The sequence below is a fragment of the Eptatretus burgeri genome, chromosome 14 (genome assembly GCF_056783735.1).
Source record: "Eptatretus burgeri isolate ZD-2024b chromosome 14, Ebu_testis_v1, whole genome shotgun sequence".
Taxonomy (NCBI): Eukaryota; Metazoa; Chordata; class Myxini; order Myxiniformes; family Myxinidae; genus Eptatretus; species Eptatretus burgeri.
In genome coordinates, this window is record NC_140974.1 from 67,943,238 (window position 1) to 67,959,935 (window position 16,698).

Genomic DNA, 16,698 nt, shown 5'->3' on the forward strand with positions numbered 1-16,698 from the left:
ACCATACACAATAAAGTTAAGTTGCTGTCGATGTTAAAACATGCTTCACTATCAGCACAACAGAGTGATTGTGACTGCTCGGGGAAATAAGCTCAACGTAAATTGCTGATAAAACATGGTTTAGGTGTTCGTTTAGCATTTACAAGTTGAATTTGATAGTTAAGGCCACAGTGGTGACCCGTCGTGTTCACTACAACGGTTGTGAGTTGAAAGCTTGTGAGAGGAATGGGTAGTGTGCTTCATTTGCATGATTGGAGAGTGGTTCAACTATCACCATGAATTTGACTTTTAAACATAACATTCACGATTGACCATCAACGATTCCACTCATATTGGTTAAAGATGCAAAATAATTTAGGTTTTAGTGTATTAGGGATGATGGGAGTTTTGGAGGGATGGGGTGGGGATAACCCACAGTACAAATAGTCAAAGAATGACCTCACTGCTCTGTTTTCAAAACATGTCTCACATATAATATAATTAATGTTTTGAAGAGGATTGATAATTGGCTTCCAGAAAACGAGCACTTCCATCAGGAGGAAATCCTCGCCATCCCAACTTCCAAGTGTGGGGAACATCAGAACGAGGTGTATGGCTAAACACAACACTATCCCTGTCGATTGTAAAGGATCAATCAGATGTTTCAGACCATTGAAAACTACTTGGATATGTAAAAGGACCGCACCACTGATTGTTAGACAGAACACTGATGTTATTTTGAAAGAACACCACCTCTATCTTCAAAAAAAAAACTGAGTAGATGTTCGAGAAAAGTGAAAAATCCGTACATGTTTTGATGGCATCCGAGATCCTCAGCTGTCGTGCAGGTGAAGAGAAACGGACAGACAGAACATGTTGCTGAGTATCCTCTAATGGACACTCAGGCTCTTCGTATAAATTTCCACAACATGATTAAGGTACAAGAGGCCCTACAAGATCATTTGATGGCCTTACACAGATGTCTATAATGTGGTTCAAGTGTCCCATTACTTTTCATAGGATATTTGTACGTCACTCAAGTGTGGGCTTATGATAAAAAATGGACGATTTTCTGCTTCGTATGTGTTGTGACATCAGGAATCTCGAAACAAAAAGTGTGTTTCTTGGTTGATCTACAACGAGATGTTACATTCACTCTTTTGTTGTTTATCTTTGTTTCACAGCTCAAGTTCGTTTGTGAACACGATGCAATTGTGATCCTTCATGAGGAAAAAGAAATTGGGAGATTCAAACACGACATTCCACCGTACAAGATAAACTGTATTGAAATAAAGGGCGGAGTGGAAATTGTCGACGCGTCGCTGCAGACAAAGTAGGGTGTGCTTGGCTACATCACGTCGACATGAGTGGTTCATCTCCTTGCTTTACAGCTAAACGTTTGGATCATATTTTTCGTTTCTCTTCTCTTTACTTTGCTAGTTGTTTTATGAAAACTTGTTTCATTTGCAAAAATTGCTAAAATTGTGGGTGGTGTGTGTGGGGTCTTTAATGTACCACTATACATGTCTGTTATCCCAAGTTCAATTATATACAAGCATTTTAATAAAATTTTGGGGAAGAGGTACATACCTACGCCATAGGATTTTAAAAAATATATCTTTGATGGGTTCAGTTTGTAACCTGGCAGCTCGCAGGGTGGTCAAAGTCTAGATCCATGATGTTACTATGTGCTTCATTTGATGAAGAACTTGTGTTGTATGATGTATATTGATTGTGATAATTTCATGATCAACATACATCACGATGAAGGAGATTTGTACCTTGTTGGAGAGTGGCTCCTCATCATTAGGATAGGAGTTGCACAGTGAGGATATGGTGGGGTTGTGCTTCGAAGAGTCTCGATAGTGATTGCAGTGACTGCTGGGGTTAAAGTGGAAATCATATATCAGTATTTACAGCAACATGCACTCGTGTATTCTTCTTTCAAAGTATGATGTGCAGGGATAATAAACTTGCAGAAAAAAATAATCACACATGAGCGACTGAATGCTGTCGTCGTTGGGCTTTCTCTTTCAGTGGGGTTCCTTGTGTTTGAAAAGGGGTCAGGTGATTGCTAATTATTAAAACCGATCTGAAAAGTTACTAAACCATCTTGAGGCATGAAATCAGAATATTTATGATGCCAACGCTCAATCTTTAGGGAAACCTGGTTGAGGTACCCATTTATTCAAAATGGCTACCTGACATAAAAGTACAAACTGGCTGTCAAGTGGCCAACAGCAAGTAAAAATGGTCGAGGGACACAAATTAGTATCCTATATCACCCTTTCATTCGTATGTCAAGTTTGGATTTGGTGCCCATTTTCCAGACGGATCCCAAATCAGATAAAATCCCAATTATCTTTTTCAGCGGAAGAAATAGTAACAATCGTCTCCCATGATGGGGGACAATGTGTTAACATGTTTATTAAATAACCAAAAGGAGTTTCATAAACTTCACTTATAGCATGGATTCAGTAGCCATTGAGGTCCATTTTTTGAATGACTGGTGGACACATTTACTTGGCATTTCATGCCACAAGCTGGTTGTCAGACTACGTGATCGTTTCAAATAGGAGAACTTTGTGATCAATATATGAAGGACGAGAACTATACCTGCAAATTTGAAGGATAATTCTGAATGTGGATGTTAAAGAAAAGTAGTTGTGTCGAGGCTTTGTGGAAAAGCATATGAAAAACAGACCACTTGCTATGGGAGAATGTTAGCAGGAACAACTTGCCATGTTTTGCAAAACCTAATCTCAAAGCCAAAAAGACAGTGGCAAATGAGTCTGTCAGCTACCTGAAGCAGGAAAGAGATTTACTTGGCCGATTATCTGGTTGTTTTGTGGTCCTATCGCACCATCGAGAAAAGGAAGCCATCAAAAACTTTGAACTTGTGTCATATCCCAGGAGTTTGTTTCAAGGAGATTCATTGTGCCCGTGCATTGATGAGAGTGAAATTGCAAGGCAGCTTTAAACTTGGGACAGAACACCTTCAAAGGATGCCAAACACCCAGTGTACAATTGACAAATAAGCAGATGATGACTGGAGCACCGGTTCTATCACCACATCACTTGACTCTTCAGAAATTGGGATGGGTGAAGATTGCAGGGAATATTTGAAATTGCTGATCGATGACCACAGCCAACCATTTCCTCATACTTTGCCAATAACAGAGCATCCGTCTGAAACTCCATTAAATTGCATCATAATGTATGGAATGATCATAGTGCACCTATTTCTTCACAGAACAAAGATAAAAACAATGTGTGATCTGAACAGGGTATTCCAACTTTTAATTGAACAAAAGACTGGCATGTATGACGAAATATGGTCCATCTTTGATCCATGCAGTGTTGTGGAATTTGTTGTCTTAACCGACTCTGTTTAAAGCGCAAATACTATGACTCGATTTGCAATACACAAATAATCCACTGTCCACAAGGAAAAGTACATTTGATCAAAGAACATTTATTGCGTGGTACCACGGAGTCCAAAACACTGAGATGTAAACATCCACAATGATTTGCACTAAACTTAGCTTACATTTCCTGATATATATATATATATATATATATATATATATATATATATATATATATATATACATATATGCTTTGGTAGGAGTGGAGGGTTCTGGGAGAACAGAGAGAGAGAGAGAGAGAGAGAGAGAGAGAGAGAGAGAGAGAGAGAGAGAGAGAGAGAGAGAGAGAGAGAGAGAGAGAGAGAGAGAGAGAGAGAGAGAGAGAGAGAGAGAGAGAGAGAGAGAGAGAGAGAGAGAGAGAGAGAGAGAGAGAGAGAGAGAGAGAGAGAGAGAGAGAGAGAGAGAGAGAGAGAGAGAGAGTGAGAGACACAGAGAGACACAGAGAGACACAGAGAGACACAGAGAGACACAGAGAGACACAGAGAGAGAGAGAGAGAGAGAGAGAGAGAGAGAGAGAGAGACAGAGACACAGAGAGAGAGAGAGAGAGAGAGAGAGAGAGAGAGAGAGAGAGAGAGAGAGAGAGAGAGAGAGAGAGAGAGAATGAATGATGACCTACAGCTGGCCTTAGGAAGATTGGTTTCACATGATAAAGGCATTTTACTGGTCAAACAAAATACTAAAAGAAGACAGGAAGGGGAGTAGAGGAGAGGTGGGAGATAAAACATTCGGTTATAGGTCCGAGTAAGAATGTGATTATATACTTTTTGAATACAAAGAAATGAATATAAGGAATTGAGTATATAAAAAGGCAGTGAGTACATGGGTAAAAATCAGTGAGTACAGTAAAAGAAAAGGAAAATTGTTTAAAAAGTAATATTCCCAATTACAGTGAGGATTCAAGGAAGTCCACAACAAGAGAAAAGAGAAACAAAGATGTAGCAGCAACAGAGTATGCAGTGAATGAATCCACTAAGTTTGAATGTTCCAAGCAGATGTGTTTCTGGAGACCTTCAAAGACCAGAAGAAAACATTCATCGCAGTCTTCATATACAACATTGTTCATACGAGTGCCATGCATACAAACACTTTCAAGAAAAAGTAAAGCTCATGATGACCCTGATGATTAATCATGACAAGGCTGATACAATGCTGATTACTCGTGTTAAACTGAGACGATGAGTGATCTGCAAAGTGGACAGTGGATCTGCAAAGCGACACTTTGCAGATCACTCATCGTCTCGAGATCACAATTCACATTTGTAGCCCAGATACCGATGTACTAATCCTGCTGTTACAATACATCCCATCTCTTCTTGCACATATATGTTTAGTTTGTCAGGATAAGACATATTACATCACTTGGCTGTGCAGTTACAGTGGACATGATAATGCAGCAGGATTGTTGGGCTGGCCTGCTTAAACTGGCTGTGATACGATTGAGAAATTTGCTGGATGAGAAAAGAGGACATGGTGAAATCTTTATCTGGCATTAAACACTGTGGATGACAAACACATGTTCGAGGATTTCAAGAATTTGGGCAAACACAGCTGTCAAACATGGTCGGACAAGCCCCTTCGAAATTTGTGGCTTCAAGCTGTTATAAAGGTGTTCGTACACCCCAGACAACTTGTTGACATCTGTTCAGCAATAAGATGGCTGAGGGGGAGAAACTTCCACCGACACCCAACACCTTCAGGCAGCATCTGCTGAGAGCCTGAGTGCAGATTTTTTTTGATGGAAGCTGAAACAGTGTGATATTTCCTTTCCTGTGATTGCTCGAACTATGAAAAAAGCCAAAACACCCGGCTGCCCTGCTTGACATCAACCTCCCGGCCGCGCCAGATGGTGAATAAGCCACTCTGGTGGTTCGTTCAAATCATGGTCAACCTTTTTCCATCTTGGTCGGCTGCGGGCCTCGGTGGGCTCAGACCAGGACATCTTCAGGCTCTTTTGGGCAAAGAATCTGCTGTTACGGGGGCCCGCTTACTCTCTTCTCTTACCCGGTTCATTACAAGATTCTGCGAGGTGAGGTTTCCGAAGCCATGCATCCGGATTTTTTTTGGTTCAAATATATTTGCTCTAACCAAGAAGGAAATGGCGTTCGTCCAATCGCTGTGGGCAATACTTTGTGCCATCTCGCGACCAAAGCCGCAATGCAATTTTTTTCTGAAGATCTCGGGGCTGAGCTACATCCTGTCCAGTTGAGCTATTCACGTGAAGGTGGGTGTGAAACAGCTGCCCATGCTGCCAGACTTTATCTTACAAATCTGCCTCCAAATCGTGTCTTTCTTAAGATTGACAAGCGTAATGTATTTAATTGCTTGAGGCGTGACTTTTTTTGTCTGAAATACAAAGATCCACCCCAGTATCTATCCGCTCATTTGGTAGGCATACGCCAGGCCTTCTGATTTGTTCTATGGAAACGATGCCATTTATTCAGCAACTGGCATTCAACAGGGTGACCCCTTCGGGCCAGGTCTTTTTTCCCTGGGCATCACCCCAATAGCCAGAGGGGTTCAGTCAAAGTTCAATATATGGTACCTTGATGCATCATCTGGAGATGAACCTGCTAAAGTGCTGGCTGACCTCCAGAATGTCATTGCCCGGTTGACCGACATTGGCCTCGAGGTTCAATGGTGGCAAGTACGAGTTGAGCATCCTCAACCATGCATCGCTGGATGACTGTCAACTTACCGAGGCCATATTTAAAGCAGTGCTCCCTGATATTAAGTTGTGATCAATGACTGTACTCTTCTTGGTGCTTTGATGTCCCCAAGGCCTTCACCCAAAGCTATTATTGAGAAGCACGACGACTTTATCTGTATGACAGGCCATCTGGAGCAATTTTATGCACACAAAGCATTTGTGCTCCTCAAAAACTGTTTTGCCCTGCTCAAGCTCCTGTATATCTTGCGTGCGTCTCCTTCCTACCTGAATAGTGCAGAGCTCGGAGCTTTTGACCGCACCATTTGCAAAACCGTTCGAAAAAATCTCCAATGTTGCTTTCAATGATTCTGCTTGGATGCACAGGTTATGCTCCCAGTTAAGTAGGGAGGTCTGGGTTTCAGGGAGGGCTATTGATATCGCTATCCCTGGCTTCATCTTATTGTTGGCAGTCCACCCCTTAGTCAAAGCCGTTCTGTCCCACATAAGCAGTTTGGCACAAATGGGGGAGTTCAGCCCATATCAGTGTTTGCAAACCTGAACGCCTGCCCCGACTTACCCAAAAATAATGGGACGTTGAGGCGGCAAGAGTTTCTTTTGGCAGCCTGTTGAACAGTGCGGATCAGGTCACCAGAGCCCATCTTTTGACCGCAGCCACAAAAGAAAGCAGGATGTGGCTTCCTGCAGACCCAGTTCCCTCTTTGGGAACACAGCTTGACCCTGAGTCTTTATGGATTGTGGTTGCACTATGAGTTGGAGCATCAGTTTGTGGGCAGCATAAATGTTGATGCAGCAGTATGACGAATACACTTGGACACCATGGTCTGTCGTGCCGTTTCAATGCCGGCCAATCTTTTAGACATACGGCCCTAAATGATGTGGTCAAATGTACCCTTTATGGGACAGGGATACCATCTGGCCTGGAACCCCTTGGTGTAGACCTTGGTGAAAACACCCGCCTGGATGGCTGTCCCATCATCCCATACAAGAATGGGAAAAGCCTAACCTGGAATTACACCTGTGTCGACACTTTCACCAAATCACACATGTACAATACAGCCTTGACAGCTGGAGTGGCTGCCACTGATGCAGAAGTTCTGAAACTCAATAAATAAGCGGGCCTCAGCCTCATATTTATTTGAACTAATCAACATCATAACAACTGGAGTGTATGGCCGATCTACGTCCAACATCATTAATGACATCAGTAGAAGGCTCGTTGCATCCACTGGCGATATAAAGAAACTGGTCTGGTTTCAGCAGTGATTGAGTTTGGCCGTTCAGCAGGGAAATGCCATTAGCATTCTGGCTTCGTCATGGGAGGAACAAAGTCCCGCATTAACACCATTTTAAAGTCTTTTTTTCGGGGGTGTGGGGGTTTTACTTATGTATGTATTCAATCAATCAATCAATCAATCAATCAATCAATCATTTTTTTAAACTTTCATTTACTTGGTTGAAGTTTCATTTTTATGTTCTTTATACAGGAAAATATTACTCTCCAGTACTTTATTTTATGAGAAAATATATGAAATTAAGTCTTTTTAAGTTTTAGTCACGTCACCAGGAGTAGAGTTCATTTATCATATAATCATTTAAAATGTGTGGCAGCCACTTTTACATGACTTGCCATTTATTGGTCGTCAGAATGACCACTTTGTATATTAGGATTCCTTTTGGGCCAAAGTTCACTTAATCCACACAAGACCAATCTTGATAATTGCATTTTTAGAGTTGATTTCACTATAATATGCAAAAGTCCCTTTTTCCAAATATAACCATATCAAAGCAGATATGAACAGATTAATCATCTGGCCGATTATACAGGTCGTGGCCAAAAAATGGAAACACGAATGTATAGTCACTTAATCGGGTGTTGGACCACCACGTGCAGCTAGTACGGCCTGGGTGACCATTGGGTGATCATCAAACCATTGGGTGACCACACGTGCTCTGTGTGTGGGGGCATTGGGGGAGGGGGGGTGGGTCTCCTCTTGCAGCCAGGGTGGCTATAATTCTTGGAACCAGGCATGTGCAGCATTTTCGTACATGACCCTAAGCATGCTGGGATGTTATTTGCAAAACTAACACATGGGTCACACCTGTGTGGAAGCAGTTGTTTGGTTTCCTTCATTTTTTTTTGTTTACATGTTTTTCTTGTCCACTACCTGTATCAATGCAATATTTTTGGTTTGGACACCTTATCCATACTTGAAAAAAGGACCCCCAAAATGACTCAAATGATATGGTAAGATGTTTATACATATTTCAAAGCCTTTGATAATCAGATTTTAAGATTTTCATGTGATTTTATGCATTTTCATAAAATGGGAACCTGAACCACAATTGCTGTATTTCTTTAATAGACTTATACTTCCCTCGCACATCCTTACCAACATTGAGCTATTTTGAATGAACTTTTTGACAATTTGCAGCTTGTCAAATGTACAATTATGTCGATGGTGGCCATGTGTTTAAAATGGGTAGCTTAGCCAAGTATCCCAAAAAGTTCAGAAGTGGCAACAGGTAAATTCAGATTCTTAATTTTTTTTGTATATGTTGTCGAGGCTCATGGAAGAGCTAGTACTAGTACACTGAATAGAGCAGGACACAACAGGACAAAAAGGAACAGTGGAGAGAGAGGGGTAACACGAACAGCAGAGTGGTAGGCCAAGATAGAGGCAGACTTGGACAAACAATGGTTGTGGGCAGCAATGGAGTGCAAGAGAGGATGCACAGGGTGGACAAGATGAATACAGAAGGAAACTTTTAAGAGGGAAAACTAGAAAGTTGGAAGGAAGAGGGATTGGGGTCGGGTGGGGAGGGTTAACGAGGGGTGAAAAAAATCATGGTTTTGGATTGGGAACACTCTGGGATGGTGTTGAACAACTGTCTTGAAGACCTGGAGGGAAGAATGAGATTGAAGAGGATCTGAAAGATGGTTCCACAGGCAGAGGAAAATTCAAGGCCCTTTCCTTCTGTTGAATTAACACCAGGCGGGTTGACAGTCTGTCATCCTTCCTTCCGAAATGAGTAACAGGGAGCACTGCATCAGCATTGGCCAGCGGTCGAAGTCGTGAACATATATGTGAGGGGAATATGTCTGAAAGGAGTTCAAATACCACAAGGAAATGGTAAGTTGCCAAGGTTCCTTGTTGAATAGCCCTCTGGAACCTGGCAAGGCCAAAGGCAGGACTGTTGATGGAGGATCAAAGAAGAAATATACTCCAGGCTCTTCATATGAGCGAGCTACACCAACCCGTGTCACGTTGCCTTACAACCCGTTGTAAGGCAACGTGAGACGTGCAAAGTACCACAAAGGCAAAGAAGAGCTCTTTACACATGAGCCAAATGAAGGTGCCAACATCAAGGGAAGAATCATTTCCAGCAAAACTCCACGATAAGGGTTTACCTTTTCAACACAACACCGGGCACAGAAGAACTCTGTAGAGTGGAATGCATCTGATAGACATCAACAAATGGCGGTCGTTCGCGCCAAAACCATGCCGTTTGTGCCCAAGCAGGTGGATCTTTTGTATGGAAGGAAGAGACGTCTGAGGCTTTCAGAATCCAAGTCAATCCTTTATTCCACCCACGACCGAACAACCCGCTCATCTCTCTTCCGGTTGCACCTGATTCTGGAAAACCCCCGAGCTCGAAAATATTTACATATTATAACATGAAAACAAGAAATCCTTCAATACAGCGCGTGTGGTGAAGCAAATGAGTACACTAATGTTAAAATATGCAATTTATGCTTTTTCATTTGAAAAACAATTAAAAAGCGTACTTAATATTTGAAATGTAAAAATCTTGTTATTATTGTGATAAGCACCTTTATATATAACAGAAGGAATGAAATCGTTTGACACAGCATGGCAGGAGGCCGCAAAAGAATGATAGCATAAGAACTTAGTTTTCAGCGTTCGACGTTCGACGCGAAATGCGATGGTGGGCGGAAATGACGTCTTTTGGCGCGAAATGCGATGGTGGGCGGAAATGACGTCTTTCGTTCGTTCGTACATGAGAGGGGCGCGTTTCTTGGTTTTTTTCCGTCAAGCAATAAATTAAATGGTTTTCACATATATAACACATTAGTTTCACAAATTTCCATTGAAATACTTGGGTATTTCCATCAATTGTCACCATTTCCGTCTCGGTTACGCACTGCCATCTACCGGACGGCCGTCATTGGCTGTCTTGAGGCACGTGGGGGGGGGGGGACTGGAGACACCGGAGACGTGGTAGACACCGGGGACATTTCAAACTCGGTGCAATTGTATACAGCGCACGGGCTGTAATTATGCCACTTCAGATCGCAATGGCACGCAAGTTCTCCTCAATCTTTTGTGAGACAATTGAAGAAGAATTCTCCCGAAGGATAAATAGTAAGTCCCGTCTCGGAGGTAACTCAAGCAGTCTTCTCCAGCTGTTATAAATCGCCCACGGGCGATGGATGAACGTCACAGCCTTCCATTCCGATCAGGGAAACCACGCCTTTTCCTCTTCCAATTTCCTCCATCTTCTTATGAACTCAATCTCTCTATATTTTCATTCCAAAGAGCATAATTCCAATCACAGTCCAGGATTGTGCCCAATAGCCCAGGAGGCTGCTTTGGCAGCACCAAGCTCTGTACAGCGTATGGTCCCAATGGATGGATGGATTCATCAAATACTTTCCTTGCACAGTCTTGTGAAGGACTGATCTTCTGTGAAGGACTTGTGAAGGTACAAGACAACTCTTCTGTTTTTTTCAAGGTTTTTTTGTTTTTTGATCCAATATGGTGCCAGACCAGTGCCCAAAGGTCACTTTTATCAAACTATATTTCCCATGGGTAGTTGATCAATTAGTTAAAGTTTTGCATTGATCAGTTAGCAGATTCAACAATTGCAGATAAAAATTTTTTTCATACTGACCGGATCAAGCATTGCACATGTCAAATTCTGACGTCATGAAGAAGGCACTGATAGACATCATCATTAACAAATCTTATTCCCCATGGGGAGTACTTGACGAGGAGCCATGAGTATTTTTTTTTTCCATGGAGCGGTTTCGGAAATATAGAGGTGCAAAGTTTTTTGGTTTTTCTAAGATTGCGCCTGTACCATGTGACGTATGACATCATAAATTTGACTAAAAAATTATACAGGAGGCACACCTATTATGGAAAAATTAGTGTCAATCAGACCAACAATTTCAGAGAATTTTTTTCATACTGACCGGATTAAGCATTACACTTGTCAAATTGGGTTGAGAAAGATGAGAGGGAAGCATGGAGGGGGAAGAGTGTGATGGTTGCTTTGAGAGGGAGGGGAGATGATGAGAGCAGGCATGGCCAAGGTGCAGAAGGGTGATGGGAGAGGTGGGGAAAGTGTAAGGATGAGACTTGGTAGAGATATGGTGAAGAAGGGAGTGGGCAGGGGGAGGTACAAAATTTGAAGGGTTGGGAAGAGGGGGAGGTGTGCTGAGAGGAAGGAAGGAGCATGTTTGTGGTGATGAGTGTACTGATTGAGAGAGTGAGATATCTGTTCGGTTCGAATGGAGTCCACAGATGTCGGAACAGTTTGGGACAACAGAGGAGGAGCTGATACTGAAGCAGAAGACAGTGAAGAGGTGCCAATACTGGAGGTAGGATGAGGGGCAAAGATGGAAGGGGTAAGGAGAAGGGACAACAGGTGAGGTGGTAGGAGGAGGTAGATTTAAGTAGGTGGAGTGAAATGGCACTGAAGTTGGAGAAAAAGGACGGTTGATGGAACATGAACATACATTGCAAACTGGGATTTAATAAAATTAATGTCAGAGATGCGATTAAAGACATTACGTGAGGGATGCAATCAGGGAGAATTTTGATAACTAGTGTATGGCCGTACGTGCGTGGCCGTACGTGCGTGGCCGTACATGCAAAAAAAAACAACTTCAAACCGCGTGCCAGAAACAACAAATACACAGGCCGTTCCTTTGCTCTCGCGTGCCCGTACGTGTGTGGTCGTACGTGCAAATTTTTATTTTTTCAGACAACCACAGGCCATTCCTTCGCTCTCGTAAACGACAACTGGATTGGGGCATTGTGTGTATCTAGAAATGCGCATAAGAAATCGAGAAATTATTAGAATACAGTAAGTCATCACTATCCGGAAGAAGTGCGTGCCCGTACGGAATGTTCACATGCATTTCCATGAATTATCGCTTTCATTGAAGTAACAACTGCTGTGATACTTCCACACACAGAGTTAATTAAAATTCAAATTAAAATCAAGTTTACCTCCCTGTCTTTGCTTGCCATGACATTTGCTGCCATTGACCATTGCCACTCCTACGCCATGGTGAGGCGACAGGGTAGGATTTGTAGGAGACCTGAAAGTACAGTGTCATTAGGTATTCCATGTTCGAATTATTTTAGTTTTAAAATAGTTAAAAAAAAATAGGTTGCAAAGCATACCACCAAAATGAGATGTATTTCGTTAGCAAGCATGTTGAGTAGAGCTGAATTCCTTAACACTTCCAAAGGCCACAGCGTTTTGACAATTGGAAACAAAAAAAAGTTGTGCACTTTTTTTGATGAATTATTTTCGGAACAATTTTTCTTCAATAAATAAATAATAATAAAAATTGTCCACATGTATACACCTTTATCTCGTTAGCACCTCTTCATAAACAACATTGCTGAGGAAACGTCGCTTCTTCTTTGTTTCCTTGTCCAGGGAAAGAATGCGGAGGCTGCTGTATCTGCCAACGTTTTGATAAATTATTAGTTTTAATGGCCAATTATTCAATTAGCGCCAAGGTATTTTGCCTTTTCGCAATGTCATCGCAAGGAAAAACACAAAGAGAAGAGAAGAGGAAAAAACAAAAAAAACATACGTGCAAAAAAAAAAAAAAAACTCAAACAAATACACAGTCCGTTCCTTCGCTCTCGTAAATGACGACTGGATTGAGGCATTGTGTTTTTCTATAAATGCGCAGAAGAAATCGAGAAATTATTACAGCGCGTGCACTGTATACAATTGCACCGAGTTTGAAATGTCCCCGGTATCTACCACGTTGACCACGTCTCCGGTGTCCCCCCCCCCCCACGTGCCTCAAGACAGCCAGATGGCCGTCTGGTAGATGCAGTGCGTAACCTAGACGGAAATGGCGACAATTGACGGAAATACCCAAGTATTTCAATGGAAATTTGTGAAACTAATGTGTTATGTATGTGAAAACCATTGAATTTATTGCTTGACGGAAAGAAACGCTTCCCTCTCATGTACGAACGAACGAAAGACGTCATTTCCGCCCACCATAGCATTTCGCGCCGAACGCTGAAAGCTAAGTTCTTCTTATGCCATCATTCTCTTTAATATTAGCCATAAACAAGTGTTTCGTCATGCATTAGTAGTTGAAATTTACTTACAACAACAACGAAAAAATAATCTCCTCACAGATTCAACAATATCGAAAAAATAATCTCCTCACAGATTCGACAAGAACGAAAAAAAAAAACGAAAACATCACGAGCAGGACAAGACCAATCGAGCTGAAGGAAACGATACTGCAACTGCACTGCTCCTGATTGGTCAAAGGACACCACGTGTGTTGTGTGGGCGGTGTTATGCACGAGGATTCCAGCAAACAGGACTGGACCAATTATGTTCGTGATGTACCTCATGCTGCATCGCCAATCCTCAGCGGCACGTGATACCATTGGACCAATCACGTTCGGCGATGTACCTCGTGCTGAATTCTGACAAGCTCTGGATTGGTCAAAGTAGTGGAGAGGCGGCGATAACCTCTGACAGAAGGTAATGACCAAGGAGGAAAGGCGATGCGTCGTTTTGATTGGTTGAAACGTGGAGGAACGGAAGGAATTCTTCTCCTCGGATCCACTTGCAACACACAGGTATCTGTTTCATAACCCGAATCACTTCACTGCGTCATTAATAATAATATTTTTCTCCTTATTTTAATTTGTAGGATTTTATTTTTTTGATCAACGTTAAAAAGCTTTCTTGACAGCTTTCGACATTTTCTTTATCTGCGAGTCTTCATCAATATTTGTGAAAATTTGATTTCCGTGGGAATGTGATCTCACTGTGAACGGCTGTCCTGGTCACGCGGGGGTGCCGCATCGCGAAGCACGCACTCAATGTGATGTTCAGCCCTTTTCCAACTGCAATGGTCTACAAGGCTGGACCTGAATTTGTGATGAATATCAAGAAATCGGTAAACTTCTAATACGTTCTTCTTATGCTATCATTCTTTTGCGGCCTCGTGCCACGCTGTATCGAACGATTTCATTCCTTATGTGATATATAAAGGTGCTTATCACAATAATAACAAGATTTTTACATTTTGAAATATTAAGTATGCTTTTTAATTGTTTTTCAACTGAAAAAGCATAAATTGCATATTTTAACATTAGTGTACTCATTTGATTCACCACACGCGCTGTATTGAAGGATTTCACTTGTTAGAATACAGTAAGTCATCACGATCTGGAAGTCCATACGTTGTAACTCGTAATGGGGAACGCGGCTGAGGATCTCTTCCCCATCGGCCATGCCGACGCAGCAACGTGTCTTGTCATTGGTTGGTAAATAAATGGCCATAACTTGGGAAGCACTTGTCCGATTAATATTGTTGTGGTTACCAAATTCGCAAACCACCATTCAGGTCCCTTAGGTGAGATATCTCGGTAAGTATATGTGTAGTTAGGCCCAAACCCGTTGTCTAGTGGGAATACATGTCATTTATGCGTGCTGCGACTCTTCAGGATAGCCGTTTTTCTTTTACTATCTTTATTTTGGACCAACCGCCATTGTTACCACCACCAACCACAACATCAACCACCCACCGCGGCGCCGCTTCACGTCACACCTCGCAACCGTCGCATCGCCACCGTTCTTGCGCCGCTTGTGGGTACCGGTGTTGGACTCGTGCAGGGCGCGCGCCGAACAGCGTGTACAAAACCACGGATTTTCAGCTCCAAAAACGGATCAAAAACGACACACGCCCACTTTTGTTCCGTCCAATCGGTGAGCGAGGGGCGATTTGGCCCCGCCTCCAGGGCGTTGGAGGGCGGTCGCTATATGCAAATTTATGGATCAAAAAGCATTCACGCCCACTTTTTCTCGGGCCAATGGGGAGCGAGGTGAAAGGTCGAAGGCAGGGGGTCAAAGATGAGAGAGCGAAGCCACGGGGCTTATATAAGTGACCGCGTTCGTCAAGAGAGAGAGTTAAGACTTCGCAGTCGGTGGAGTTGGGAAGAAGAAGCAAGAAGGAGTTGGTCGCCGTCGTGTGCGTTGGAGTCGGAGCAAAGGGGACGGAGCTGTGGAGAGGCGGCGAGGGCAGACGAGGGGGTGCTCGCGTCGTGCAGGGAGCTGCACACCAGGGAGGCCGACGGCGCGACCTGGCCGAGGTGGAGACGCTCGTCGCGGGACTCGAGGCAGAGTAGAAATCCTCTATACCCCGAGCATCAGCAACCCCCTCCTGTTTCCCCCCGCGCTGAGATAGTGCGACCAAGGGGGCCCCTTTTCCCACCCCCTACCAGACACTGTCCGCGAGGCCCGCGGAGTTGAGGCACCATCGCCGCTCCGCGTCTCATCACCAGATGGGTAGGCCCGACCCGGTCTCGGCCTCAGGCCCGCCTCATCCTTGAGGGTATTCTTTTTCTTGGTTTTGGGTATGTGTTGTCGGCGCCGTCTGTGAAGTAAAATTGTATAAGTGTTGCCGTGTGCTCGCGTAATCGGTATTAGATCTGCATTGTCGCATTTGCTTTTTGTGTAAAATTGCATTGTGTTTCTTTTCCTTCTATGTGCTTTTGGTGGAATTGCATTGTGTTTCTCTTCTTTTCTATGTGCTTTTGGTGGAATTGTATATGTGCGCTTTCCATTCATCGCGAATAAATGTGCTTTGTGTTGAACTGTTTCCCGCTTCGCTTCGTCATTTCTTTCATTGAATCCTCATCTTGCTTCACGTTAAGGGTTGGTAGTGGACTGAATACGCCCGATAATTAATCGAACCGTCGAGGTCGACGAATAACACCGCTCGGTTATCCCGATAGTACGGAACGGGTCGCTTAAGTGGCCCGTGTCCGAAGTCGACCTGCGGCGAGGTGCGATCGCCCGGTCTACCCTCCGTGTGGGTACTTAGGTAGGTCGAATTTGGCGAGCAACCCTATCCCACGCGGGGGCCGATTGGCTCGATCGCGGTGAGACCGAAAGGTCCACCCGTGACTGGTTCCCGGCGTTAGTCCGAGAGGGTCACGACTGGATTGTCTGTCCGGTGGGCGACGTGCCGCGATTCGAGTTACGTGGCCGTCCGCACGCCGGCGGGCGCGAATCTGTAACACTGGTGTCAGGTCGTGCGATACAAACCCATCGCCCTCCTCACGGCACTGGTAACGGAGAACGGGAAAACGGGCTCTCCTGTCTCCGGCTAAATTCACGGGAATCGGTCCAGGGGTGAGAGAAGCGACCCCCGATTCCCTCCAAATTACGAGCGATTCAAATTAACCCTTTAAGATAAGCAAGATGGCGTCTCAAGGCGAGCGGGAGCCGGGGGTATTAGAAATGGATGTAGAATGTGTAGAATCCATGGTCCAGGATGGAATCCCCGAGCAGGAAATGTTGATTGTGCAGGA

At 43.6% G+C, this 16,698-nt stretch overlaps 2 protein-coding genes and 1 long non-coding RNA gene across 5 annotated transcripts in view; 2 read left to right on the top strand and 1 right to left on the bottom strand.

The window, feature by feature from the left end:
* The window catches only part of LOC147013521 (uncharacterized), a 51,476-nt gene extending 49,508 nt beyond the window's left edge, over positions 1 to 1,968 (top strand). For both annotated transcript variants that reach the window (XM_085855380.1, XM_085855379.1), the window contains exon 6: positions 1,164 to 1,968. In XM_085855380.1, the coding sequence (XP_085711506.1) occupies positions 1,164 to 1,316 (153 nt within the window). In that variant the 3' untranslated portion in view covers positions 1,317 to 1,968. The remainder of the gene's footprint in view (positions 1 to 1,163) is intronic.
* Positions 1,969 to 12,027: 10,059 nt separating this feature from the next.
* Positions 12,028 to 13,577, bottom strand: LOC147013522 (uncharacterized). Its single transcript, XR_015051351.1, has 3 exons — positions 13,471 to 13,577; positions 12,702 to 12,800; positions 12,028 to 12,428 (listed from the first exon to the last, which is right to left on the bottom strand). It is a non-coding gene; the product is annotated as an uncharacterized LOC147013522 (long non-coding RNA).
* Positions 13,578 to 13,746: 169 nt separating this feature from the next.
* The window catches only part of LOC147013523 (uncharacterized), an 86,654-nt gene continuing 83,702 nt past the window's right edge, over positions 13,747 to 16,698 (top strand). For both annotated transcript variants that reach the window (XR_015051350.1, XM_085855381.1), the window contains exon 1: positions 13,747 to 13,956. Coding sequence is in view for 1 of the 2 variants with exons in the window: in XM_085855381.1 (XP_085711507.1) it covers positions 13,882 to 13,956 (75 nt within the window). In the remaining variant the exon portion in view is untranslated. The remainder of the gene's footprint in view (positions 13,957 to 16,698) is intronic.